General features: G+C 38.5%; 5 protein-coding genes across 14 annotated transcripts in view; 1 reads left to right on the forward strand and 4 right to left on the reverse strand.

Moving 5' to 3' along the window:
- Positions 1-1,438, reverse strand: part of LOC113469816 — a 13,137-nt gene extending 11,699 nt beyond the window's left edge. The window contains exon 1 of the mRNA XM_026827751.1: positions 1,365-1,438. Within this exon, the coding sequence (XP_026683552.1) occupies positions 1,365-1,407 (43 nt within the window). The 5' untranslated portion in view covers positions 1,408-1,438. The remainder of the gene's footprint in view (positions 1-1,364) is intronic.
- A 2,304-nt stretch (positions 1,439-3,742) lies between these two features.
- On the reverse strand, positions 3,743-6,202 carry LOC103514906 (the record flags this gene model as incomplete). Its single annotated transcript, XM_008479821.2, is given in 4 exon segments — positions 3,743-4,110; positions 4,780-5,020; positions 5,554-5,724; positions 6,159-6,202. Coding segments are annotated over 3 exon segments (727 nt in total), but the record flags the coding sequence as incomplete, so codon positions are not given.
- Positions 6,203-6,629: 427 nt separating this feature from the next.
- LOC103514915 (ribosomal biogenesis protein LAS1L) lies at positions 6,630-18,193 on the reverse strand. 2 transcript variants are annotated; one of them, XM_026827763.1, is made up of 5 exons: positions 18,021-18,193; positions 11,112-11,204; positions 7,963-8,103; positions 7,086-7,275; positions 6,630-6,790 (listed from the first exon to the last, which is right to left on the reverse strand). In XM_026827763.1, exons 1-5 carry the CDS (start codon positions 18,071-18,073, stop codon positions 6,635-6,637), a joined length of 633 nt encoding a protein of 210 aa, XP_026683564.1. In that variant the 5' UTR covers positions 18,074-18,193; the 3' UTR covers positions 6,630-6,634. The 2 variants fall into 2 exon arrangements, with proteins under 2 accessions (XP_026683564.1, XP_008478055.1); XM_008479833.2 differs by lacking the exons at positions 11,112-11,204; positions 18,021-18,193 and adding an exon at positions 9,295-9,456.
- LOC103514907 (trichohyalin-like) lies at positions 12,516-14,168 on the reverse strand. 9 transcript variants are annotated; one of them, XM_026827759.1, is made up of 4 exons: positions 13,375-14,168; positions 13,210-13,317; positions 12,887-13,159; positions 12,516-12,835 (listed from the first exon to the last, which is right to left on the reverse strand). In XM_026827759.1, the coding sequence occupies exons 1-4, from the start codon at positions 13,715-13,717 to the stop codon at positions 12,552-12,554; spliced, it is 1,008 nt and encodes a 335-aa protein (XP_026683560.1). In that variant the 5' UTR covers positions 13,718-14,168; the 3' UTR covers positions 12,516-12,551. The 9 variants fall into 9 exon arrangements, with proteins under 9 accessions (XP_026683560.1, XP_026683562.1, XP_026683559.1 ...); XM_026827761.1 differs by having other exon boundaries at positions 12,516-12,841; positions 12,914-12,949; positions 12,986-13,087; positions 13,246-14,168; XM_026827758.1 differs by having other exon boundaries at positions 12,516-12,841; positions 12,914-12,949; positions 12,986-13,159; positions 13,210-14,168.
- Positions 18,194-21,259: 3,066 nt separating the features above from the next.
- On the forward strand, positions 21,260-22,555 carry LOC103514916 (mitochondrial intermediate peptidase-like). Its single transcript, XM_008479834.3, has one exon. It carries the CDS (start codon positions 21,380-21,382, stop codon positions 22,493-22,495), a length of 1,116 nt encoding a protein of 371 aa, XP_008478056.1. The 5' UTR covers positions 21,260-21,379; the 3' UTR covers positions 22,496-22,555.
- The last annotated feature ends 3,156 nt before the right edge of the window (positions 22,556-25,711 follow it).

A 25,711-nucleotide genomic window follows, 5' to 3' on the forward strand; every position in this document is an offset into this window, starting at 1 on the left:
TCTTTCTACCAATTTGACTATTAAAAATAAGTGATCCTAAAGTTGGTCAAGATTCCACACTCCCGACCACATAAGTTTAGTACGATAACCTACCGAATAAGAGTAAACGATTATCCGACCCCCCCACCCCGTAATTTCATGGAATTGGAGACTCCTGGAGTCTTGTCAAAGAGTTAAAACATAATATGTATGTATGGCTAGTCAAGAATATTGATAGACTTCAGAAACGGCTACGCTTCCAACCGTAGACCTGGCGACCTACCCTTGCAAGGAACCATAGGCAGTGTATGTTGAGTGGAGGTAACCTGCGTGTAATGACGCTACCGGTCTGAAAAGGACCGGGGTTCTCTGCCATCTAATCTATACGGTTTTCCGAGTTACTGTTCATGTAGACCAGACGTAACTAACTCTCTCTGGTGTGTCCGTTATAACTAACACTATGCCGTCACTAGAGTGTTGACCATTTAACTTGGTTTTGGTTATTTTGTTATGTAATAACTCTTTATAAATGAAAGGAGGATATCCATTCCTCTCATATTTTTAATTATTATTTGACTACTTCTGACAAAAAAAAAAAAAATACATGAAACAACCTGTCGACAGATCGACATCGACACGCGTGTGTGAATCCCTGCTTCTTGTGGATCGTCACGAGTGTGTTTTAAAATTTCCGAAACGATTTTTTTTTCTTTTCATTGCCTCTTCAGGCTTCCATCATCTCACTTGTTTTTTTCTCCCTCCAGATAAACAATAAAGAGAAAATCAAAATGCGATGCAAGATCTTCATCTGGGCCACCAAACCTGCCGAGCGGAACTCGATTGAGAACCAGTTCTGGTGTTTCAGAGGCGAACCGGTCCATCCCGAAGAGACTTGTGGATCGTCACGAGTGTGTTTTAAAATTTCCGAAACGATTTTTTTTTTCATTGCCTCTTCAGGCTTCCATCATCTCACTTGTTTCTTTTTCTCCCTCCAGGTAAACAATAAAGAGAAAATCAAAATGAGATGCAAGATATTCATCTGGGCCACCAAACCTGCCGAGCGGAACTCGATTGAGAACCAGTTCTGGTGTTTCAGAGGCGAACCGGTCCATCCCGAAGAGATTATCCTAATGGGATAATGTTCGTTCTCGGAACGGCTGGATTTCTCATATCCTGTCTTCCTTCTCTCTTCAATTTCGGGACGATAAGACCTTAGCAGTTACAGTTCCCTCTATCAAACCTCTTGGGGGGAAAAATGTGAAATGATAAAATTGTATGAAACCTTGGTTACACTGCGTATCCTTGGACCCGCAAAGGACTTTCCAGTCCTATCCCAAGCAGGATAAACAAGGTGTATTCTATTCTAATAGGGGGGAAAAAAATACCTGGGGACAGATTCAGGAAGTCCGTCTCTTCAACTATGACCATCAACAAGTCATTCTTCTTCGTTTCATTCTTAATACACAGTTTAACCCGGACAAAGTCCTTATACCGACGGTCATTTAAACAGAGGGAAATACCTAGTCTGTATAGTCGAGTGCAGTTTAACCCGGACAAAGTCCTTATACCGACGGTCATTTAAACAGAGGGAAATACCTAGTCTGTATAGTCGAGTGCATGGCTTTGTGGGCGCTAGGCGAAAAGTACGTTTGTTTAGGAAAGCAACTTGTGTTTCACCTGAATTTTTTGAGATATCCTATAGTAAGGAATCAATTGTAGTCGAGTAATGGCTTTGAGGGCGCTAGGCGAAAAGTACGTTTGTTTAGGAAAGCAACTTGTGTTTCACCTGAATTTTTTGAGATATCCTATAGTAAGGAATCGATTTTTTTAGATAGGTTTGATCGAGGGAACTGTAACAATGGAGGTTTCATCCCGAAATCGAAGAGAGGAGGGATACGAGGAAGCCAGCCGTTCCGAGAACGTTATCTGTTTAGAATAAAGTTCGCCCCGGGCGGGAATCGAACCCGTGACCTAGCGCTTACAAGGCAGACGGGCTACCTTTGAAGCTAACCGGGCTGGCGTATGGAATAGAATAGAAAACATCCTTTATCCCAGTAATCTAAACAAAGTCTTCTCGACGTAGACTGGGTGTCTTGGATTTTTAACACCTGCCTCGGTGGCGTAGTGGTCAAGACGCTCGCCTGGTAAACAGGAGGGTGTGGGTTCAATCCCAGCCGAGGCATGGAATTTTATCCTCATTTATTTGAGAATTTGACCACATAATAATGGAGCTCTAAGGGTTAGGAAATTCATTTCATTTTAAACTAACGTTTGTCACATTGTTGATAATTTTATTGTATTAAACTCGCACTTCGTGCTCGAGAGGGGGGCTTCGCGTGTTCGCTACGCGGGGTCGCGTATACGGTCGCGCTGCGCGCTCCCGGGGCTTCACGGGGTGTGCATGAGGTGAGTAGTAGGACTCACATTGGGTGAAAAAGTTACTTACTATAAATTTCACAAGGTTGTCCAAAAGTTTGTTCAACTTTGAAGGTTTCAATTTCAGCTGGAAAAAAAAGAACACAATGAAATAATTCCAAAATTTATGTTTTAATTTGATCAGACCCTGTGGGGCTTTTGCAGACATGTAGGAAGGGGTCCCATGTTTATATTCACTGGCATACATCTCCCTGGAGTGGGATGCCAGTACCTACTTGAGCTGAAGAAAATAAGAAATAGGTACTAGATGGATAGAGGTGTGTGGCCTTAGCCCACGATTCCTAGGTATGTCCTACCAGAAATAGATCATCCCAAGACCACACATGCATTATTTTATGGGTGACAAAGACTTACCTACCTTATTCAACATTGAACTATAATTTACAGGCACTGCATTCACAGCATTATCAAATTCCAGAGTTGCATTTTTGGTGTACCCCTCCCCCAACTGTGAAGAGTAAAAGCTATTTTGTGTTCTTCTTTTCACAATGAATTCTACCTTATAATAGCAGTCGAGTATATGGCCAAAGTGGGGCTTTTCACTTGCTTACATAATCTTATATTATAACACCAGAAAAATGACATAATAGTCAATCTCAAGCATTAGACAACAACATATTATAAAAACATAGAGTTATAAATTAGAAGAAAAAAAATGAGCTCTTGTCGTCCCGAAATTGAAGAGAAAAGCAGGACAATTTAGGAAAAAGTCAGGCGTCCCTAGAACGATCCTTGTTTAGGATAAAGTTCTCCCTGGGCGAGAATCGAGCCCGTGACCCAGCGCTTAGGAGACAGGTGCGCACTTGGCCGAATGACAAAACCAAATGTCAGCCCAAAAGCAACCACCCTCTGGCTTATTGAGAGGCTGACGAAAAACGTCGAACCCTTCTGAATACGAGAAAAGGCGAAGAAGAACTACCTAGTGAGTATCCTATTACATTGACAAAACCAAATGTCAGCCCAAAAGCAACCACCCTCGGGCTTATTGAGAGGCTGACGAAAAACGTCGAACCCGTCTGAATACGAGAAAAGGCGAAGAAGAACTACCTAGTGAGTATCCTATTACACAAACAGACAAATGAAAATCCAGCTTTAATATTCATATATCAATTTTTTTAAAAGATGGGTGTTCCACCGCCGTTTTTATTTCGTAGCAATGAAACAACTGCTACATTAGACGCATATGGCCTGTGTCGTAGCATGCCCATCCCGTAGCTTCAATCATTATTGAGGAATAAATTACGATGTTTTTTTAAGCATTTAATTGAAGAGGGGACTAACATCTTAGCTTTTTGCCCCTAAATTACGAGGTTAAAGTACCACTTACCATCGGCCAAAGTCCATATGTTAGTCTTCTCTGAAGACCCATGGTCAGCATCCTTCATTTCTACATCATCTCCCCTGTGGTGCCCATTCCTGTGTAGAAACACTGATTGCGACTCGTTCTTTCCCTTCCTTGATGCACCTTGCAACTCATTCCTTCTCTTCTTGGGTGCATTGTGCGACTCGCTCTCGAGACTCTTGCTCTTGAGCAGTGACTCTACGGTGAACACGCGCGACACGTGCGACGCGCTATTGGGGCGCGACATCTGTGGTGCGCTATTGGGGCGCGCCGTGTCGTGGTTTGATTGGCCGACGTAGATTTTGACGAGTTGCACGAGAGGAGGTTTGGGAATGCGGCTCATGAAGCATAAGCTGGGGGGGAAATTGTAAATGTAAATGTAAAACTAAATAAATACCTCCTACTAATAAGATTTTTTTTTTCAAGAAGTTTGATAGAGGGTACAGGTACAGGTTTTTGGGTTACACTGTACAGGTTTTTGTTTGTTTCAAATCAAGGCCGCGGGCTTGAACCCCGCGCTACCAACCAACCTAACTAGAGCTGTATTTTATTACGTGACTTTGGACGTAATGGCGCCACCACACCCGTTGCCAGTCCAAAGGGAAATTTCGCATGATGACTAAAAAAAAGTCACATAAAATACGGCTTAGGCTGGCACAAATAAGAATACTATTTTTTTACGTTGTCCACATGATCTATCTCCCTACTGAGTCAGACATCTAACTGTTAGTATGATGGAACAACAACTTGTTCTAAGCTGACAGTCTAACTAAAGCATTACCTTATACTTATAGCTGACTTACCTATCCAGAAAGAGCAACGTATGTTGCCCCATGATGACTAAAAAAAAAAAGTCACATAAAATACGACTTAGGCTGGCACAAATAAGAATACTATTTCTTCACCTTGTCCACATGATCTCCCTACTGAGTCAGACGTTTAACTGTTAGTATGATGGAACAACTTGTTCTAAGCTGACAGTCTAACTAAAGCATTACCTTATACTCTTCTAGATGACTTACCTATCCAGAAAGAGCAACGTATGTTGGCTGGGATTTTGCATGGCCTCCTCCAGAACCTCTTTGAACTCGCTCGGATGAGGCAGTTTGCCTTTGAGTACAATGGCGTGCTTGAGCTTGGTGTAGGTCGAGTCGGCTACTTTGACTATCAGCTCGAACTGCTGCTTGACAGACAGCTCCGTGCCTATGTTACGCTTCATGAGGTCCAACTTGATGTGGAGACAGCGCTCCAGCTTGGAAAACCCTGAAGGAATGATAGAAAGTAAACCTTGAAAAATCGCAAAGTAAAAAAAAAAGCAAAGGAACTAAGAAAAAGTAAACCCTGATAGTAGCAAAGTAAGCAAGAATGCTTTCCTTCCTATAGGACAAGGACCAGTGTCTTGCTGTGGGACTATTATCAGAGCAGCCAAACTTTAACCAGCCTGGCTAGCTGGAGGTTACAAAGGGTTTATCATACTTCAAAGGAGAAGCACAGGTCCTCATGATAGTTGACTACGGTTCGGGACAAGTCATGTAATCTTGGCTAGAGACCATCAACCCGCCTCAGTGCAGCTACGAGAGCGTGAGGCATTAATATTAGAGAGAGATAGATCATTCAGTATATCCAATGAAAATATTTAAGATAGCCAAGAGATCGAAAGGACAGTTTGGCGTCCAAATGAAAGAACACCAACACCACCACAACAACAACACCAACACCGACGAAGACAATAACACCAACACCACCACACCAAGACCAACACCGACACAAACACCAACAACACAGTATGTACAAACCTCTACTGATGTCATTAATCCAGAGGGCTGCCTGTTTGCTCTTAAGGTCATCATCTTGAGTGGTCACTTCTACAAGTAACTTCATCAAATCTAGAAGTAGGTGGTGTTTATTCAGCATGTTCAGGATTGGGGTCCATGCTGATAAGAGTTCTGAGCGTGGAAATTTGTTGTCTGTAATATAAAAAGGAATTTTAATTGATTTAATTCAACTCAATTTTCATTGTGTCATTTAATATATTAAACATTGTACAGCCACCCTAGTTAGCTTGGGAGTAGCGCGCCTGCCATGTAAGCGCTAGACCGCGGGTTCGATTCCCGCCCGGGGCCGATTTTATCCCAATGGGATAATGTTCGTTCTCGGAACGGCTGGATTTCTCATATCCTGTCTTGCTTTTCTCTTCAATTTCGGGACGATAAGACCTTAGCCAGTTACAGTTCCCCTCTATCAAACCTCTTGTGGGGGGAAAAATGTGAAATGACAAAATTGTATGAAACCTTGGTTTAGACAATATCCTTGGACCCGCAAAGGACTTTCCAGTCCTATCCCAAAGCAGCGAAAAACAAGGTGTATTCTATTCTAATATAGGGGGGGAAAAAAAAATACCCTGGGGACAGATTCAGGAAGTCCCGTCTCTTCAACTATGACATCAACAAGTCCAGTCATTCTTTCGTTTCCATTCTAATACGCTTGTTGTGGATCACATTGCTCAGATAAATTGAGATAAAATTCCGTACCTTAGCTTGAATGAAACCACATACGACTCTCCGGATGTCTACAGGCAATGCGTCTCAGACCACTACACCCGCCGAGGTAGGTAACCTCACTTCAACAATAATAGAATACTAATGCAATTTTTTGTGCTTATCTAAAGGGATTTTTCAAGATTTTCTTTGGTATTATTTTTTAAATAATTTTAAATACAATAATTAAGCCGGTATTTTATTCAATGTGACTTTTTTTGAGTCAAGCATACCGAAATTTCTCTTTGGACTAGGTTCGGACTGGCAGCGGGTGTGGTGGCGCCATTACGTCCAAACTAGTCCAAAGAAAATTTCTTATGACTCGAAAAAGTTAAATAACTCACGTGAGATCCGCCCTGGTATCATGCACCAGCTGTAGGTAAATGTTGAGCAGAGATAAAATATGGCGGACGCTCCTCCTGTAAATGCCTACGCTGGATAGAGGTTGAATGTAGTAGTCAAATGTGTGCTCAGCTTCATTCTTCCAGTAGTAATCCTAAAAAAAGATTTTTTTTTTAATTAAGGATTTAAGAAAAATTCTAGAAAACATCTAAAAAAAAATTAAGAAAAAAAAAAAAAATACTACTCACTTCAACTCCAGCGCTCGTAGAGATAAAATATCTCTCGCGATTCCAGAAGCTTGGTGTGCATTTGGACTTTGTAGGAGTGGATTGTGTAGTTGTAGGGGAAGAAGGAGTGATGGTCACTGTTGTGGGACATGCTGTACTGGTGGGACATGTATTTGGGGACAATATATCTTCAGAAAATTGAGGCTGTAGAAAACTACTCACATTAAGCCAAGCGAAAATGAACTCGGCAGCAGACTTGAGTAAATGCAGGGGTGGCAACACAGAGGAATGGGCCGCGTCATGTCTCAGGTTAACAATCCAGGAGGGTATGTCCATGCCTTGAGCCTTGTAGTAGAGAGTACTTTGAGACCGACCCTGGCCCTGCTCCAGCTCAGCGATCATGTTGAGAAATCTGGGGAAAAAGGAACAAGGTGTGTTCTAGATTTAACTTCAATTCAGTGCCTGTTAACAGCACTTTTATTACGTTAAGAAGGCTGGCGTAAGGAATAGAATAGAAAACATACTTTATCCCAGTAATCTAAACAAAGTCTTCTCGACGTAGACTGGGTGTCTTGGATTTTTAACTACCTTCGAAAAGAAATCTAATTGAATTTTGCCACCTAAAAGAGAAATACACAGAATTGTGTGAGATATTACGTTAAGAGGTTAAGGGAATTTTATACGTTAAGAGTTTAAGGTGTGTCCAAACATAGTCGACCGGCCATCGATCGGCGAGGAGAAACTATGTTGTCGAGGCATTGCGGACGGTTTAGTCGACATCGATCAAAATCAATCGACGGCCGAATACAATGAATTCTGGTGAAACATGTCTGTATAACACGTTAAGAGGTTAAGAGCATTTTTATACGTCAAGAGTTTAAGGTGTGTCCAAACATAGTCGACCGGCCATCGATCGGCGAGGAGAAACTATGTTATCGAGGCATTGCGGACGGTTTAGTCGACATCGATCAAAATCAATCGACGGCCGAATACAATGAATTCTGGTGAAACATGTCTGTATAAATAAACAATAAAAAAAAACCCTCCCCCAACTGTGAAGAGTAAAAGCTATTTGTGTTCTTTTCACAATGAATTCTACCTTATAATAGCAGTCGAGTACATTAGTTGCAGGTCTTCGTGTGAGATGATCCTCTGGTCTAGAGCTGACAGTTCCATTTCTCTAAGTCGAACCTGAAGAATTCCCAGCGTACACTCTACGCCTGCAGGTAAATCTTCCACCCTGAAAACATAAATTGTGTTCGAATCGACCTGTATCGTAATGCGATTAGGTGACTTTTTTTGTGAAACAATCAGATCCCGCTTTGCATGTAAACACTTGCTCTACAAAGCGAAATCTCACAATCTCATTGGTTCAGCCATGGTTTTGTTTCACATAATTGAATACGATAGGTACTACTTGAACCAGTCTAGATAGTGTAGGACTTCTATCAGGCTTGCATGGCAGAAACTTCCGTAAGTAGTAGTCCTGCCCATTGATTGAATTTCAATTCATCAGTTGCGCTTACTTGGGTGATGTTTCAAAGTCATAGAGCAGGAAAAATGAGGACCAACGGAATTTTTCTTTTTCTTCTACGTCTCATTGGTTCAGCCATGTTTTGTTTCACATAATTGAATACGATACTACTTGAACCAACCTAGATAGTGTAGGACTTCTATCAGGCTTACAAAGCGAAATCTCACAATCTCATTGGTTCAGCCATGTTTTGTTTCACATAATTGAATACGATAGGTACTACTTGAACCAGTCTAGATAGTGTAGGACTTCTATCAGGCTTGTATGGCAGAAACTTCCGTAAGTAGTAGTCCTGCCCATTGATTGAATTTCAATTGAGAGTATATTAGTAGGGACCAGGGGAACTATTATTTTGTAAGTACTAGGTTGTGGGTTCGATTTCCGCCCGGGGCCAGTTTTACCGGGAACAGATAAGGTTGGTTCTCGGAACGGCTGGTTTTGTCCTAACCTATCCTCTTTCTCTCTTCGATTTCCTTTTTTTTTTAGTCCACAGTCGGACCTGAACCAGGGACTTCTGTTTGTCTGAGATGTTTTGTGACCTCCTAATTAAACAGGGTTTATACACTTTTCCCGGAATGAAATTCCATGACTTTTCCAGAACATTAGGGGGCGGAGGTACTTAAAAATCAGTAAGATTACCCCTCCATTTAAATAAAATATGAAATACCCATGCAGACTGTCAAGGGATATGAGGGGGAATGCGCCGCAGGCCGTTTTTCGGAAAAACTCGATATTTGATTTGAACATTTTTAATTTTTGACCGGGTGGCAAATTTCATGACTTTTCCAGATTTTCTTTAAAATTTCACGATTTTCCATGACTTTTTGGCCGATTTTCAGATTCCATGACTTTTCCAGTTTTTCCATATCGCGTATAAGCCCTGTTGAATTTACTCACTTTGTTTTCCACACGAACAAACGTCGATAGGCTTTCTTCATGTCTTCTATGTTCGACGAGTACACCAGGCTGTAAACAAGGTTCCATTCTTCCCTGAAAAATAACGGGTAATTATTCAGAAGTCACGACAAACGACAATGAAAAAAAAACTACTTTTTGTGTTTAACCTAACCCTATAATAACACTGGTTACTGCTCAAATTGTGAAAACTCTTTTTTGCGTTTAACCTAACCCTATAATAACACTGGTCACAGTTTATTTGTGACAGCTCCTTGTATAGCAACATTCCATTGACGTGACATCTGAAAAAGTACCACTTCGACTGTTGTGACATAAAATGGTAGCTTCGCTGGCTATGAAAAAGATAAATGATACTTTGCAGTAATTGCTCCAAAGTACAGAAGCATGGAGCATGGTTTCATAGTTCGAAACCAGCTTAACTCCATACACAAAAAGCCCACTGTGAGGCTTAGGTGTTGGGGCAATTGCCCCAAGGGATGGGTAAAGCTTATACGAATCATGGGACAAGTCTGTTATGTTCTCTCGAATGGTTTCAAGATCTTTGTACAGGAGATATTTAGCATTGAAATCTGGCAATAATGCGGATGTATTGGAATTATTTGCCTGTAAAACAGACAAATTATGAACAATCAAAGAAAAAGACAGTAATAATATGCACTGGAAAAAACATATTTCATCCCGAAATCGAAGAGAGGAGGGATACGAAGAAGCCAGCCGTTCCGAGAACGTCATCTGTTTAGAATAAAGTTCGCCCCGGGCGGGAATCGAACCCGTGACCTAGCGCTTACAAGGCAGACGGGCTACCTTCCAAGCTACCTCCCTGGTGTATAGCAGATACTAAAAGATATATTTTCTTTATTCTGCTATTGCCATCCGGCGAAAGCTAAAGCCGCTAAAACAACAACACAACAACTAACATTATCCTTACGAGCCTGGGTGCGCCTCGAAATAGAAGCACGAGTTGTCTCACACAGGATCCGTCCAGATACCAACCACGTACAACGTTGCTTAACTTCAGTGATCTATCGGGAACCGGTAGGTGTAGCCGTTCGCCAGAGGAAGGTCAAACTGAACAATAAACATCCTGTACAACTTACAGGGTGTCTTCGTCAGCTAGCAGATCGAAATCTTTGGTTTTGTCCTAACCTGTCCTCTTTCTCTCTTCGATTTCCTTTTTTTTTAGTCCACAGTCGGACCTGAACCAGGGACTTCTGTTTGTCTGAGATGTTTTGTGACCTACTAATTAAACAGGGTTTATACGCTTTTCCCGGAATGAAATTCCATGACTTTTCCAGAACATTAGGGGGCGGAGGTACTTAAAAATCAGTAAGATTACCCCTCCATTTAAAATCCTCTTTCTCTCTTCGATTTCCTTTTTTTTTTAGTCCACAGTCGGACCTGAACCAGGGACTTCTGTTTGTCTGAGATGTTTTGTGACCTCCTAATTAAACAGGGTTTATACACTTTTCCCGGAATGAAATTCCATGACTTTTCCAGAACATTAGGGGGCGGAGGTACTTAAAAATCAGTAAGATTACCCCTCCATTTAAATAAAATATGAAATACCCATGCAGACTGTCAAGGGATATGAGGGGGAATGCGCCGCAGGCCGTTTTTCGGAAAAACTCGATATTTGATTTGAACATTTTTAATTTTTGACCGGGTGGCAAATTTCATGACTTTTCCAGATTTTCTTTAAAATTTCACGATTTTCCATGACTTTTTGGCCGATTTTCAGATTCCATGACTTTTCCAGTTTTTCCATATCGCGTATAAGCCCTGTTGAATTTACTCACTTTGTTTTCCACACGAACAAACGTCGATAGGCTTTCTTCATGTCTTCTATGTTCGACGAGTACACCAGGCTGTAAACAAGGTTCCATTCTTCCCTGAAAAATAACGGGTAATTATTCAGAAGTCACGACAATGAAAAAGAAAACTACTTTTTGCGTTTAACCTAACCCTATAATAACACTGGTCAGTTTATTTGTGACAGCTCCTTGTATAGCAACATTCCATTGACGTGACATCTGAAAAAGTACCACTTCGACTGTTGTGACATAAAATAGTAGCTTGGATGGCTATGAAAAAGATAAATGATACTTTGCAGTAATTGCTCCAAAATACAGAAGCATGGAGCATGGTTACATAGTTAGGAACCAGCTTACCTCCATACACAAAAAGCCCACTGTGAGGCTTAGGTGTTGGGGCAATTGCCCCAAGGGATGGGTAAAGCTTATACGAAGAGTGATACTTTGCAGTAATTGCTCCAAAGTACAGAAGCATGGAGCATGGTTACATAGTTAGGAACCAGCTTACCTCCATAACTCCATACACAAAAAGCCCACTGTGAGGCTTAGGTGTTGGGGCAATTGCCCCAAGGGATGGGTAAAGCTTATACGAATCATGGTAACATGGGAAGAATATGACAGCATTTCTGCACGATTGGAGCAAGGAGTAAAAGTTAAAGCTCGAATTATATTCCAGTAGTTCATTGAGCTCTGAAGAACTCTCGAAAAATGGAACACCAAGCACCAAGGAGCCCCCAATGGCACAGAATTTAAAGTAAAAGTTTAAGCTCGAATTATATTCCAGTAGTTCATTGAGCTCTGAAGAACTCTCGAAAAATGGAACACCAAGGAGCCCCCAATGGCACAGAATTTAACGAGGTTATTTTCATTTTGTGTAACACAAATGCCAAGGTTCATCGAATTCAGACAAATCGTTTAAACTCGTCCGGTTAAAATTTTGAACATTCTTGACCTCAATAAAACTTCCCACATGAGGTTTTTTTTTCATTTTGTGTAACATATATGCCAAGGTTCATCGAATTCAGACAAATCGTTTAAACTCGTCCGGTTAAAATTTTGAACATTCTTGACCTCAATAAAACTTCCCACAACCTCGTATCCCCCCCCCTCCCCCTCTCGACAAAATCCTGGCTACGGGCTCGATCTGAGCTATCCTACAATATTATGATGTAAAAAATAAAACACCTAATACAAACATGTTCTTTATGTAGGAAAATAATTTTGTTTTTAATTCCAATAATCTTTAAAAAAGAAAGAAAAAAAAAATACTTGACAAACTTAATCAAAATTTAATTCCTAAGAATGTTGGCACACTATAATAAATCTAAATAAAAATAAAATAATATACTTGACAAACTTAATCAAAATTTAATTCCTAAGAATGTTGGCACACTATAATAAATCTAAATAAAAATAAAATAATTCCTAAGAAGCATCTGACCTTGACTTTTTTGAATTACACATTGGACTTGGCCCAGACCTTAACCTTTTTGAACCTAATATTTTTCGACAAGACCGCCTTAGATTTAGACCTTGACTTTCTTCAACTAGACCTTCATCTTTTTGATTTGGACTTTCATCTTTTTGAACTAAAACTTCATCTTCATCTTTTTGAACTAGAGCTTCTTGATGTGGACCTTCATCTTCTTGAACTAGATCTTCTTGATTTGGACCTTCATCTTCTTGAATTAGATCTTCTTGATTTGGACCTTCATCTTCTTGATTTGGACCATCTTTTTGAACTAGAGCTTGATTTGGACCTTCATCTTCTTGAACTAGATCTTCATCTTCTTGAATTAGATCTTCTTGATTTGGACCTTCATCTTCTTGAATTAGACCTTCATCTTCTTGAATTAGATCTTCTTGAACTAGATCTTCTTGATTTGGACCTTCATCTTCTTGAATTAGATCTTCTTGATTTGGACCTTCATCTTCTTGAATTAGATCTTCTTGATTTGGACCTTCATTTTCTCTAACTAGATCTTCTTTATTTGGACCTTCATCTTCTTGAACTAGATCTTCTTGATTTGGACCTTCATAATTTTGAATTAGACCTTCTTGATTTAGACTTTCATGTTTAGACCTTCATCTTCTTGAATTAGATCTTCTTGATTTGGACCTTCATCTTCTTGAATTAGATCTTCTTGATTTGGACCTTCATTTTCTTGAACTAGATCTTCTTGATTTGGACCTTCATAATTTTGAATTAGACCTTCTTGATTTAGACTTTCATGTTTTTGAGCCATACCTTCATCTTCTTGAACGAAAACTTCATATTCTTGAACTAGACCTTCATCTTTTACATTTGTACTTTCATCTTCTTGAACAAGACATTCACTTTTTGACCTAGAACTTGATCTTCTGGACCTTCTTGACCTTGATCTAGACCGCGAACTTCTTGATCTAGACCTTGGCCGAGATTTTCTTTCTGTTCCTAAAATCGATAGAATTTCCAACAACTTCGTTTGAAACACCTGCTGTTCCCTACGTTCTCTTTCTTTCTCTATAATTCTCATTTCTCTCTCTTTCCTTCTCTCCTCTCTATCTTGTCTTCTCTCTCTTGCCCTTGCTGCTTCATTTGCCAACAACATGTTCTTAATTTCCGACAGTTGTGAAGATATTTTTAAAGAAAGCCCTCTTTCTCTTAGTAGTTCTGATTGGGAAGGGGAAGAGGGAAGAGAGAGGATAGTGTGTGTTGCGGGTTGTGTGGTTGTGGAACATGTGGTTGTAGGGGTGGGAATAGTGATGATGGTCACTTTTGAGGGATGTTTTGTAGAAGTGGATTCTGTAAGTGGTAAGATGTAACGTGGTTTTATAGCTGTGGATTGTGTAGTGGCAAGATATGTAGTTGTAGGGGTGGAAGGAGTGATGGCCACTGTTGTGGGACATGTTGTACTGGTGGGACATGTGTTTGGGGACAGAGTATCTTCAGATAATTCAGAATTCCCACTGAATGTCTCTTTCCGCAGATGGAAATACTTTGGTCTACGGTTTCCCCTTGCTCCAGTCTGCTTCGGATTTTTGATGAAATTCACGGACGAAGTATCTAAGTATCTTCAGATAATTCAGAATTCCCACTGAATGTCTTTTTCCGCAGATGGAAATACTTTGGTCTACGGTTTCCCCTTGCTCCAGTCTGCTTCGGATTTTTGATGAAATTCACGGACGAAGTATCTTCAGATAATTCAGAATATATGTTTCCACTGAATGTCTCTTTGAGCAGTTGGAAATACTTTGGTCTACGGTTTCCCTTTGCACTGAGTTACTTTACTACACAGTACTTTTAGACCATGATTAGTAAACAAAAATAACCACTGAGCACTACCCGCTGAGTTACTTTACTACACAAGACTTTTAGACTATATTATTTGTCAAGTGAAAACATAGTACATACCTATCATTCTTTAGACCATGATTGATAAATACACCGTAAGGCACTTTTTTACTTTCTATTACATTAGTTTACCTTGTAGTCCTGATTCATCTACTTCCATTTTCATCAAACCACTTTCTTTTGCAGAATATTCACTCTCTGCAACACAAGAGAGGGCGAGAAAAACAAAACAGAAAATTCAATCAATCAATAAATAAATAACACGGTTAGCCCAGTGGTAATGCACTTGCTTGCCATGCAGAAAGTCCCGGGTTCAAACCCCACCAACAAAAATTTGTACCTACTCAATTTTTGATTGCAAATATTTCAACGGGTTACTTTCTGGTGTTCTTTTTTTAAGTTTGACTGAAAGAGTGAAACTGGAACTTTACCTCTCTATTAACTTACCCATGGTTCAATGAAAGGGAGAACGTCTTGGTATGTCTGATCCCCAATCAAGGAACAGAAAAATCAACAATTTGACATGGATTCCATTGGTAAGAAAAAAATAATATAACACTTACTTAATATATTGGTACCTAGGTTCTTATGCACTTATGTAGTTTTTTTTTTGGTACTTGTTCAGAAGTCATGCTGATGGAAAATTGCTACAAAAAGGACCAGCACAAATGAGCAGTAACCAGAGTTATTTCATGTATGTTTCTACTGAAGGTCTCTTCCAGCAGATTGAAATACTTTGGTGTAGGGTTTTCCTCTACTCCAGTCTGCTTCGAATTTTTGATGAAATTCACGGAAGAAGTATCTTCAGATAATTCAGAATATATGTTTCCACTGAATGTCTCTTTCAGCAGTTGGAAATACTTTGGTCTACGGTTTCCCTTTGCTCCAATCTGCTTCGGATTCTTGATGAAATTCACATATTTTCTCTTCAGGTTGAAAAATTTTTGCTTGGCTTTCAATGCAGCATCCAAACGTGAACTACTGGGAATTGGGTGTCCATTCTCCTCCATCAACTGTGCTAACCTAATCCATGCACGGATCTGTTTTACCTCCTTGTTTTTTAATAAATTCTGGATAGTGTCAGAGGAGTACAAGAGAAGGAATAATTCTGTGCAATCTTCTACATCTTCTGACACTACTGGGTTTGTCCAGAAGCTTGGTGTGCATTTGGACTTTGTAGGAGTGGATTGTGTAGTTGTAGGGGAGGAAGGAGTGATGGTCACTGTTGTGGGACATGCTGTACTGGTGGGACATGTATTTGGGGACAATATATCTTCAGAAAATTGAGGCTGTATGTTTCTACTGAAGGTCTCTTCCAGCAGATTGAAATACTTTGGTGTAGGGTTTTCCTCTACTCCAGTCTGCTTTGGAATATTGATGAAAGTCACATATTTTCTCCTCAGATTGTTAATTTTTCGCTCGGCTTTCATAGCAGCATCCAAACGTGAACTACTGGGAATTGGGTGTCCATTCTCCTCCATCAACTGTGCTAATTTCATCCACGCAGAGATCAGTTTAACCTCCTTGTTTTTTAATAAATTCTGGACAGTGTCAGTGGAGTACAATTTAAGTATTAATTCTGTGCAATCTTCTACATCTTCTGATGCTACTGGCTTTGCCCAAAACTTTTTTGCTTGTTCTGTAAGAAAAATAAAATACAACAAAAAGGTTACATTTGAAGTTCACATGTATTGATATGAATAGTAGGTAATTTGTTTATTAATTTGTCAAATGTACAAAAGGGGATTTGAAACAAAACCATTGTAGTTCCTAGTAATTACCCAAGTTATCTACTCCATGGTCATAGTTGGGATTTTTAGAAAAACATTAATAAGCATTCATCAGAAAGCATTTTAAATAATGAAAAATATTAACCCTAGATGCATACCAAAATCATCCCACATGAACAAGAACTCAAAGAAAGGTATGTTGTATTTACCTAGTGGGTCTTCATATTTCTGTAAGGTTGGGGCCAAATTTGATCTTAAATGGGGCAGACACATCATTTTAAACAACATGAAAAAAATCAAGTTTTTTGGTATAGGTACCTACATATATTTGAGTTCAATCTGACAGTCAGGGCTGGAGTTATGGACTAGGTAAGTAATTAATTTGTATTGTTCCTATGATCTTCTGCCAATAGGGGAAGTAGGTACAAAAATACAAAATATTGGAAATTCATTTTGATAGGTGATTTGTGCATGAAATACGTCCCAAGAATGATTAATTTGTATTGTTCCTATGATCTTCCGCCAATAGGGGAAGTAGGTACAAAAATACAAAATATTGGAAATTCATTTTGATAGGTGATTTGTGCATGAAATACGTCCCAAGAATGATTCATATTGAAATTCCAACACCAAAAATAAATTGGCTTTTAGGTTCCGATGACCTCTCAGGGGGTGGAAATAGATGTTTCTAGATTACATTTTTTTTAGAGGTTTGATAGAAAAAACTGTAAAGGTGCGTCCAAAAAACGTCCAAACAACGTCCAAACATAGTCGATGGGCCGTCGCGTCGATCCACAATAAATTCACATCGATCGAAGGCCGTCGTCCATAACAGCGGAGTCTTATACGAGTAATTAACGTCCCGCTTCCCGAAATCGACGAGAGGACTAGGAACTAGGACAGGATTAGGACTTAGGAGAATTTGTAAAGAAAAAAAAATAATAATAAAATAATGGGCAATAGAGGTAAAAATATGTATATCTGCAGGCAATTTTTTAAAGGTGACCTCTCCACTGGTTAAACGAGTAATATATGCCTCTTGATTTTGCATGTAGCACGTTACCTACATCCTATACCTACATACTTCAAAGTGCTTAGTTACGTACGTAGTACTAAAGTGTTGATTATTTATTTTTGCTTCTCTTATCACGGAGTGTCCAGTCATGACCTACACACAGCAGAATTCGCTGATCAGTTGCTTTTTGTTGCTCCAGTGATTGACTATTTGTTTTCCTAACAATATTTGTACAAATAACCAAATAGTCCCAGTCCTTATTTATTTACTTAGTTGATTTTTGGTTTAAAAACAACAAATCTCCCTGGAGTATTTTTATTTTATTATTATTTTTTTTTTATCAATTTTAAAATTTTCAAGATAGGAAGTTTTGCCTTGTGATTGCCTGGTCCGATTTTAATGAAATTTGAATTCGTTGAATCAAGACACGTTGGTCCTTGAAATTTGGGGTTTCGGTAGTTGTGCATAAGGCGCGTCAATGGGACATTACAAAAATCCTTTTATAAGAGGGAAGATACTTGCTTAAGGAGTGTTCCTACCTACACTGAACGGGACTGATTTTGATCTGAACATTTCATAAAAATTCAGTCTTATAGACTAATATAGACAACTCACCATAATGAACCCTTGAATTATTTCTACAAAAATATTTTTTTTTTTTTTTCATAAGACCCCAATTCTTAGTAAATCTATTGGTTTAAAAAAGGTCAACCATTCTTAAAAATCTTTTGGCAAAAGAGACTGAGTGAGGTCTTCAGTTCACAGAACTACTACTAAGTAGGTACCTACTTACACAACATGTCTTTAATACTTACATGGAATACCAAGGTACATGAGAATAACAAGAATCCAGTGTATTTGATGTCATTTTCTGCCAGTTAGCTATTACGGAAACTACTTAAAACTTGACATTTAAAAGAAAGCTTGCCTTTTAGGGAATAAAAAAATCAGTCAATCTATCAGTCAGTCTCATCTCACCATCACCAGGTTATTATTATTTTTTTTTTTTTCAAACACATTTTTTCAAAAAATTGCCGCGTCGCACAGAGGTATTTGTAAAGAACTTTCTAAATGAAAACGTGGGCGACTCGTGATCTGGGGTGCAGAAGAGAAAAAACGCCCGTTCTTCATATTTTTCCCCCCAAACTTGTCCCTTATTCTACACACTACTTTCTTCTAAATCTTTGCAGATGACACGATTTTTTCCCCGAACGACAAGAACGGGTTCCATTATCCGCGTTGGCGGATTCCGGATCGCCGCCTTATCGCCGCCGTCAATTCCGCTTCCGAGGACTTTTGAATCTGCATTTCAATCTTGCTATCTTCACCTATAACTATAGATTTCAGTTTCAAAAATTTCAACTTCTCATATTCTCAAGTACCTAGTCAAGTTTTTTTTTTTTTTTTTTTTTTTTTTTTTCTTTTTTCAATTTCAAGTAATCAAGTTTCAAGTGTGGATCTGTGGATGCTGTGGATAGGTTGGGGTTGAAGTTGAACTGATAACGATACTGGTAACTGATAAGACAGATCTCAGTACCTACCTATGTTTGAAGTTAGTACAGTATTCTCAATATAGTAGAACGGACGTGTCTATTGACAACTTGTTACAGAGTTCATTCCATTACTTGCCGATTTAGCCTCCAAAAAAGTCAATATCAGTCAGATTTTTTTTTCTCTCGGGTCAGTTATTTTTTGATGAGAACCCCTCTACTTTGTGATCTTTCAAAATTCTGAAAAGGAAATCACCAAATCTTTCTCTCGGGTCAGTTATTTTTTGATGAGAACCCCTCTACTTTGTGATCTTTCAAAATTCTGAAAAGGAAATCACCAATCAAGGAACAGAAAAATCAACAATTTGACATGGATTCCATTGGTAAGAAAAAAATAATATAACACTTACTTAATTAATATATTGCTACCTAATATATTGGTACCTAGGTTCTTATGCACTTATGTAGTTTTTTTTGGTACTTGTTCAGAAGTCATGCTGATGGAAAATTGCTACAAAAAGGACCAGCACAAATGAGCAGTAACCAGAGTTATTTCTAGGGTTAGATTAAATACAAAAAGGAGCTTTCACAATTTGAGTAGTGACCGATAACTAATTCTGATAGTGTGTCATCTTTTACTTCCCATGCCCAAGTAAGGCAGTTTAGTCCATTGATTTCCTATAGTTACACTCCAATTCTTCATAGGGACTTTGTGTGATGTAATTGTTACCTATTATTACACTATGTTAAGGTGGTCTCTTCTTGATCCCTTGTGTGCCCGCCTGTGCCGCATCCATTTTAGTTTAAGACTATTGCACTGAATGTAATTGTTAACAAGAACTTATTCCATTAATTTTCAATGTTGATTGATTGAAGGTTGATAAAAGCCATGAGAGTTGTTGGGTCTGGTTCAGAGCTCTAATGTAGCTACTCAGTTTACTTTGGATCTGGAGAAAGTGGTTCAAGTCCAAGTCAAGTCATGAAATAGTGTGATGTAATTGTTACCTATTATTACACTATGTTAAGGCAGTCTCTTCTTGATCCCTTGTGTGCCACATCCATTTTAGTTTAAAACTATTGCACTGAATGTAATTGTTAACAAGAACTTATTACATTAATTTTCAATGTTGATTGATTGAAGGTTGATAAAAGCCATGAGAGTTGGGTCTGGTTCAGAGCTCTAATGTAGCTACTCAGTTTACTTTGGATCTGGAGAAAGTGGTTCAAGTCCAAGTCAAGTCATGAAATTAGGCAAAGGGTACCTATCAAAAGAGGAATGACATGTGTGACTAGCATTCAAGTTTAATTCAATTATAATTCCTGGTTCAGGGTCAAACAGAACTCTATCCCTCTCCCTCTCCTTGTCTCTCTTTTGTCTTTTTCCCTTTTCCACTCCCAATCTCTCCCCCTTTCTTCTTTTCCACTCTCCCAATCTCTATTCTACTTCTCTTTGTCTTTTTCCTTCTGTTGAAATGTCATGAGCATCTCTCTAATCTTCTCTCTTTTGGTCATCAAAACACAAACACAACCACACACATTATTTATCAGACATTAAATTAGGTACAGGTACTTCCTACACATAAAACTTGATTTTCATTTGAGGCCTATTGAGTTTCAAGTTGACTAAAAATTCTTTGCTGGTTGCCACACCATTTGCAATGAAGTTGTTAAGCTACAAACAGGTTTGTTTCAATGTAGGTAAACTATCATGATTATAAATACCATGGACATTTTTTTCCCCCAAGAGGTTTGACAGAGGGAACTGTAACTGCTTTTGACTGTAACACAAAACTGCCTCTGTTATCCATCAGTATGTGGATATGGGTAGGTACTGTACTCGAGAATGTTACAGTGTAACATTGTTAAACCCTAACATTGTTACACCCTGTATTAACTAGTAATTTGTGTAGAAAAAATTGTAATGGCCGTTTCAGCCTGGCAGTGAGCTACAGCCAGCTTAACTACATACACAAAAAGCCCAATCTGAGGTTTAGGTGTAGGGGCTAGACAGCCCTTTGAAGTCTCAGTCTCCAATTTTTGTCTTTTTCCCCTAGATGCATCCCAAAATCATCCCACATGAACAAGAACTCAAAGAAAGGTATGTTGTATTTACCTAGTGGGTCTTCATATTTCTGTTGTCTCATCTCTTCTCTCTTTTGTTTAGTCTCTTCTGGAATTCCTGCTTCATTTGCCAAAAACCTGCTGATGGATTCAGACAATTGTGAAGATACTCTTGAATGTTTCATTCTTTCTTTCAGTGATTCAACTCGAGGAGAGGGAGAAGCTGTTGTGGAGTATGTGCTTGGGGATGGAGTATCTTCAGGAAATTGTGGTGGGTTGTGATCTCTTCCTCCAAAGATCTCTTCCAGCAGGCTGAAATACTTTGGAGTAGGTTTTTTAACTGACTTGGTCTGATTCAGATTCTGGATATATTCAAAGTATTCTTTCTTGAGACTGAACAATTTTCGCTTGGCTTTCAACCCAGCATCCAAACATGAACTACTGGGAATTGGGTGCCCATTCTCCTCCATCAACTGTGCTAACTTAATCCATACATTAATTTGTTTGCCAGCCTTGTTTTTAAACATATTCTGGATAGTGTTAGAGGAGTACAAGAGAAGAAATAATTCTGTACAGTCCTTTACATCTTCCGATACTACTGGTTTTCTCCAGAAGCTTGGTGAATGTTCTGTAAGAAGAAAAATAAAAAAAAAGGTTACATACTTTGGGATATTGCTTATGTTTCAAATAAAGCTAAAAGAGATAAATTAAAACTAACTGGAATAGACTTTGCTCCTTACTTTTCTCTGGGAACATGTATGGAAGGATTAAACAATCTGTTTAATAAAATTTATGGAATAACATTGCAACATGTGGAAGCAAATAATGGTGAACTGTGGTCTTCTGATGTTTATAAGCTAGCTGTTACTCATGAGAAAGAAGGATTGCTTGGTTATATCTATTGTGATTTCTTTGAAAGACAAAAGAAACCAAATCAAGATTGTCATTTCACCATCAGAGGAGGACGCAAACTTTCAAATGGTTCTTATCAGAATCCTATTGTAGTACTCATGTTGAATTTGCCAACACCACGCTGGTCTAGTCCTTGTTTACTTACACCTGCCATGGTTGACAATCTGTTTCATGAGATGGGGCATGCTATGCATTCTATGTTAGCACGTACAGATTATCAACATGTGACTGGCACAAGATGTGCAACAGACTTTGCTGAAGTTCCTTCAGTCCTCATGGAATTTTTTGCTTCTGATCCCAGGGTTATAAAATCATTTGCCAAACATTATATTGGAGGACAACCCATGCCTGAAGAAATGTTGCAGAGTTTTTGTTTATCAAAGAAATTATTCCAGGCATCTGAGATGCAAGCTCAAGTGTTCTATTCAGCACTTGATCTGGAATATCATTCCAGTGAAGTTACCAATACATTTCAGCAGCTCAAAGAATGTCAAAATACATATTATGGAATCCCTTACATTGAACACACTGCTTGGCAACATAGGTTTTCACATCTGGTGGGATATGGAGCCAAATATTATTCTTATTTACTGTCTAGAGCAGTAGCCTCTTGGATATGGCAAAGTTATTTTGAAAAAGATCCTTTCAGCAGAGACAGTGGTGATGCATATAGGTTAAATTGTCTATCACATGGCGGAGGTAAACCTGCCAGCAAACTGGTATCAGATTTTTTGCAAAAAGATATCACAGCAGAAAGTTTAACTAACTCACTCATGCAAGAACTTGATAAAAGTAGCTATGAACAAAACACCACTCTAAAGACATAGAAAGTTTAGATTTTGTGAAACTGCATTTGTTATAAATATTAATATTTCTTGATTTTAAAATTCCACTGCCTTTTTTTATTTTACCTACTGAAATAGTATTTACTATTGGTACCTATACCCATAATTTAATTAGTAGGAATGGATAGATAGATGGTTTAATTTTTTATTTATCCAGTTGCAAGATTTAGCATGCTGTTATTTTCAGAGTACTGACTCATCCAAAGAATCTAGATGGATTTTGTTTCAAAGGCCAGCCACTCACAATCAGGTAGACCTGATCAGGTGTCATGGTCTACCTGGTGGTTAGTGGCTGGCCAGAGATTTTCTTGTGGAGGGTACATCCAAAAAACATTTCTAGAATGTAAATATCAAGGTGATTACACATTTGAATGCTGCAGCAGCACTTGGGCAGGACAAGCTACCTGCCACATTAGAGCAGTAGAAAATCTATTGAAATTTATCATGGCTCTTTGCTAGCTGAGGTTTAAATTTAAGACAATGTACATGGTAGCTGTAGGCATGCACTTTTGCTGCAGCAGCACTTGGGCAGGACAAGCTACCTGCCACATTAGAGCAGAAGAAAATCTATTGAAATTTATCATGGCTCTTTGCTAGCTGAGGTTTAAATTTAAGACAATGTACATGGTAGCTGTAGGCATGCACTTTCATGTGAGATTAGTTAAAAATACAGAGTGAATGATAGGTAGATAATAACTGTGTTGGGTTATTCAAATCAGACACCTCCAATTTTTTGAAAGTGTGTCACTCACCACATTTCATTTGGTTCTTTTTTAACAGAAAATCTATTGAAATTTATCATGGCTCTTTGCTAGCTGAGGTTTAAATTTAAGACAATGTACATGGTAGTAGAGATGGGTAATACTGAATACATTCACGATCCGGATCCGCGGATACGGATCGAGCGTCGATCCGATTACTTCAGTGAGTACAAAAGTATTCGAATACTTTTTACTCGTACTAAGGTAAATAATAACTGTGTTGGGTTATTCAAATCAGACACCTCCAATTTTTTGAAAGTGTGTCACTCACCACATTTCATTTGGTTCTTTTTTAATCATGTTTAATTGACCAAATGAAGTGAAGGTATGTTTTAACTTGACTCTTTTGCCTTGTGATTGCCTGGTCCGATTTTAATGAAATTTGAATTTGTTGAATCAAGACACATTGGTCCTTGAAATTTGGGGTTCCTACACTGAACGGGACTGATTTTGATCTGAACATTTCATAAAAATTCAGTCTTATAGACTAATATAGACTTAAAAAAGGTCAACCATTCTGAAAATCTTTTGGCAAAAGAGACTGAGTGAGGTCTTCAGTTCACAGAACTACTACTAAGTAGGTACCTACTTACACAACATGTCTTTAATACTTACATGGAATACCAAGGTACATGAGAATAACAAGAATCCAGTGTATTTGATGTCATTTTCTGCCAGTTAGCTATTACGGAAACTACTTAAAACTTGACATTTAAAAGAAAGCTTGCCTTTTAGGGAATAAAAAGTCAGTCAATCTATCAGTCACTTCTCATCTCACCCTCACCATCACCAGGTTATTTTTGCATTTCAAAAAACTTATTATTTTTTTTTTCAAACACATTTTTTCAAAAAATTGCCGCGTCGCACAGAGGTATTTGTAAAGAACTTTCTAAATGAAAACGTGGGCGACATGTATTTGATGTCATTTTCTGCCAGTTAGCTATTACGGAAACTACTTAAAACTTGACATTTAAAAGAAAGCTTGCAATTTAGGGATCAGTCAATCTATCTATCACTTCAGTCACTTCTCATCTCACCATCACCAGGTTGTTTTTTTTTTTCAAACACATTTTTTCAAAAAATTGCCGCGTCGCACAGAGGTATTTGTAAACAGTATAGACCAGTTGGAGGTTTAGGTATTTGTAAAGAACTTTCTAAATGAAAACGTGGGCGACTCGTGATCTGGGGTGCAGAAGAGAAAAAACGCCCGTTCACTTTTTTATTATTATTAGTATGTAGTAGGGATTATTATTTTTCCTTTATATTCAGTGAATATTATTAATATACCTACAGACAATACCTAATCATCAATTCAGCTTAACTCTGTACACAAAAAGCCCACTCTGAGGCTTATGTGTAGATGTAGGAGCGAACAGCCCCAAAAGATGGGTTAAGCTTATACGAATCTACTAATCATCATATGTAATTATAAGTACGGCAAAACTACCCACCTATTCGGGGACAAACCGTGTTTCCAGGGCTATATGGGTTTGAAAATTGAGGGGATTGATTGAAGAAAGGCGTAAGTCGACTTACGCCCTTCAAATACACCCGCACAAAAATTATCGCTTTCAAATTAAAGTGATTGACCGTCGTATGTATGAAATCTAAAGATAAACTTAAGTTTAACTTGAAATGAAAATCTTGCCAAATTTCATGAAATCTAGCCAGTTATCTCAAGAAATGACATGAAATTGGCAACATTGTTTGTCTTAAGTTAAACTTAAGTTTATCTTTAGATTTCATACATGCGACGGTTAGTGTGATGTAATTGTTACCTATTATTACACTATGTTAAGGCAGTCTCTTCTTGATCCCTTGTGTGCCACATCCATTTTAGTTTAAGACTATTGCACTGAATGTAATTGTTACTTAACAAGAACTTATTCCATTAATTTTCAATGTTGATCGATTGAAGGTTGATAAAAGCCATGAGAGTTGGGTCTGGTTCAGAGCTCTAATGTAGCTACTCAGTTTACTTTGGATCTGGAGAAAGTGACAAGAACTTATTACATTAATTTTCAATGTTGATTGGTTGAAGGTTGATAAAAGCCATGAGAGTTGGGTCTGGTTCAGAGCTCTAATGTAGCTACTCAGTTTACTTTGGAACTGGAGAAAGTGGTTCAAGTCCAAGTCAAGTCATGAAATTAGGCAAAGGGTACCTATCAAAAGAGGAATGACATGTGTGACTAGCATTCAAGTTTAATTCAATTATAATTCCTGGTTCAGGGTCAAACAGAACTCTATCCCTCTCCCTCTCCTTGTCTCTCTTTTTCTTTTTTCCACTCCCAATCTCTCCCCCTCTCTTCTTTTCCACTCTCCCAATCTCTCTTCTACTTCTCTTTGTATTTTTCCTTCAGTTGAAATGTCATGAGCATCTCTCTAATCTTCTCTCTTTTGGTCATCAAAACACAAACACAACCACACACATTATTTA

This window comes from Diaphorina citri, unplaced genomic scaffold, assembly GCF_000475195.1.
Source record: "Diaphorina citri unplaced genomic scaffold, Diaci psyllid genome assembly version 1.1 scaffold1243, whole genome shotgun sequence".
Lineage (NCBI taxonomy): Eukaryota > Metazoa > Arthropoda > Insecta > Hemiptera > Psyllidae > Diaphorina > Diaphorina citri.

What these genes read in the sequence shown, in the direction of transcription:
- LOC103514907 (XM_026827756.1), bottom strand. Translation starts at nt 13,717, where the DNA reads ATGTTGTTGGCAAATGAAGCAGCAAGGGCAAGAGAGAGAAGACAAGAT. An exon ending in TCTAATTCAAGAAGATGAAG is followed by an intron (nt 13,160 to 13,209) that starts GTCTAAACATGA and finishes AAAATTATGAAG; the next exon opens with GTCCAAATCAAGAAGATCTA. An exon ending in TCTAGTTCAAGAAGATGAAG is followed by an intron (nt 12,836 to 12,886) that starts GTCCAAATCAAG and finishes AAGAAGATGAAG; the next exon opens with GTCCAAATCAAGAAGATCTA.
- LOC103514915 (XM_026827763.1), bottom strand. Translation starts at nt 18,073, where the DNA reads ATGACATCAAATACACTGGATTCTTGTTATTCTCATGTACCTTGGTAT. An exon ending in CATGTACCTTGGTATTCCAT is followed by an intron (nt 11,205 to 18,020) that starts GTAAGTATTAAA and finishes GTTATTTTTCAG; the next exon opens with GGAAGAATGGAACCTTGTTT. An exon ending in TACTCGACTGCTATTATAAG is followed by an intron (nt 7,276 to 7,962) that starts GTAGAATTCATT and finishes CTTTTTCCCCAG; the next exon opens with ATTTCTCAACATGATCGCTG.
- LOC103514916 (XM_008479834.3), top strand. Translation starts at nt 21,380, where the DNA reads ATGTTCTGTAAGAAGAAAAATAAAAAAAAAGGTTACATACTTTGGGAT.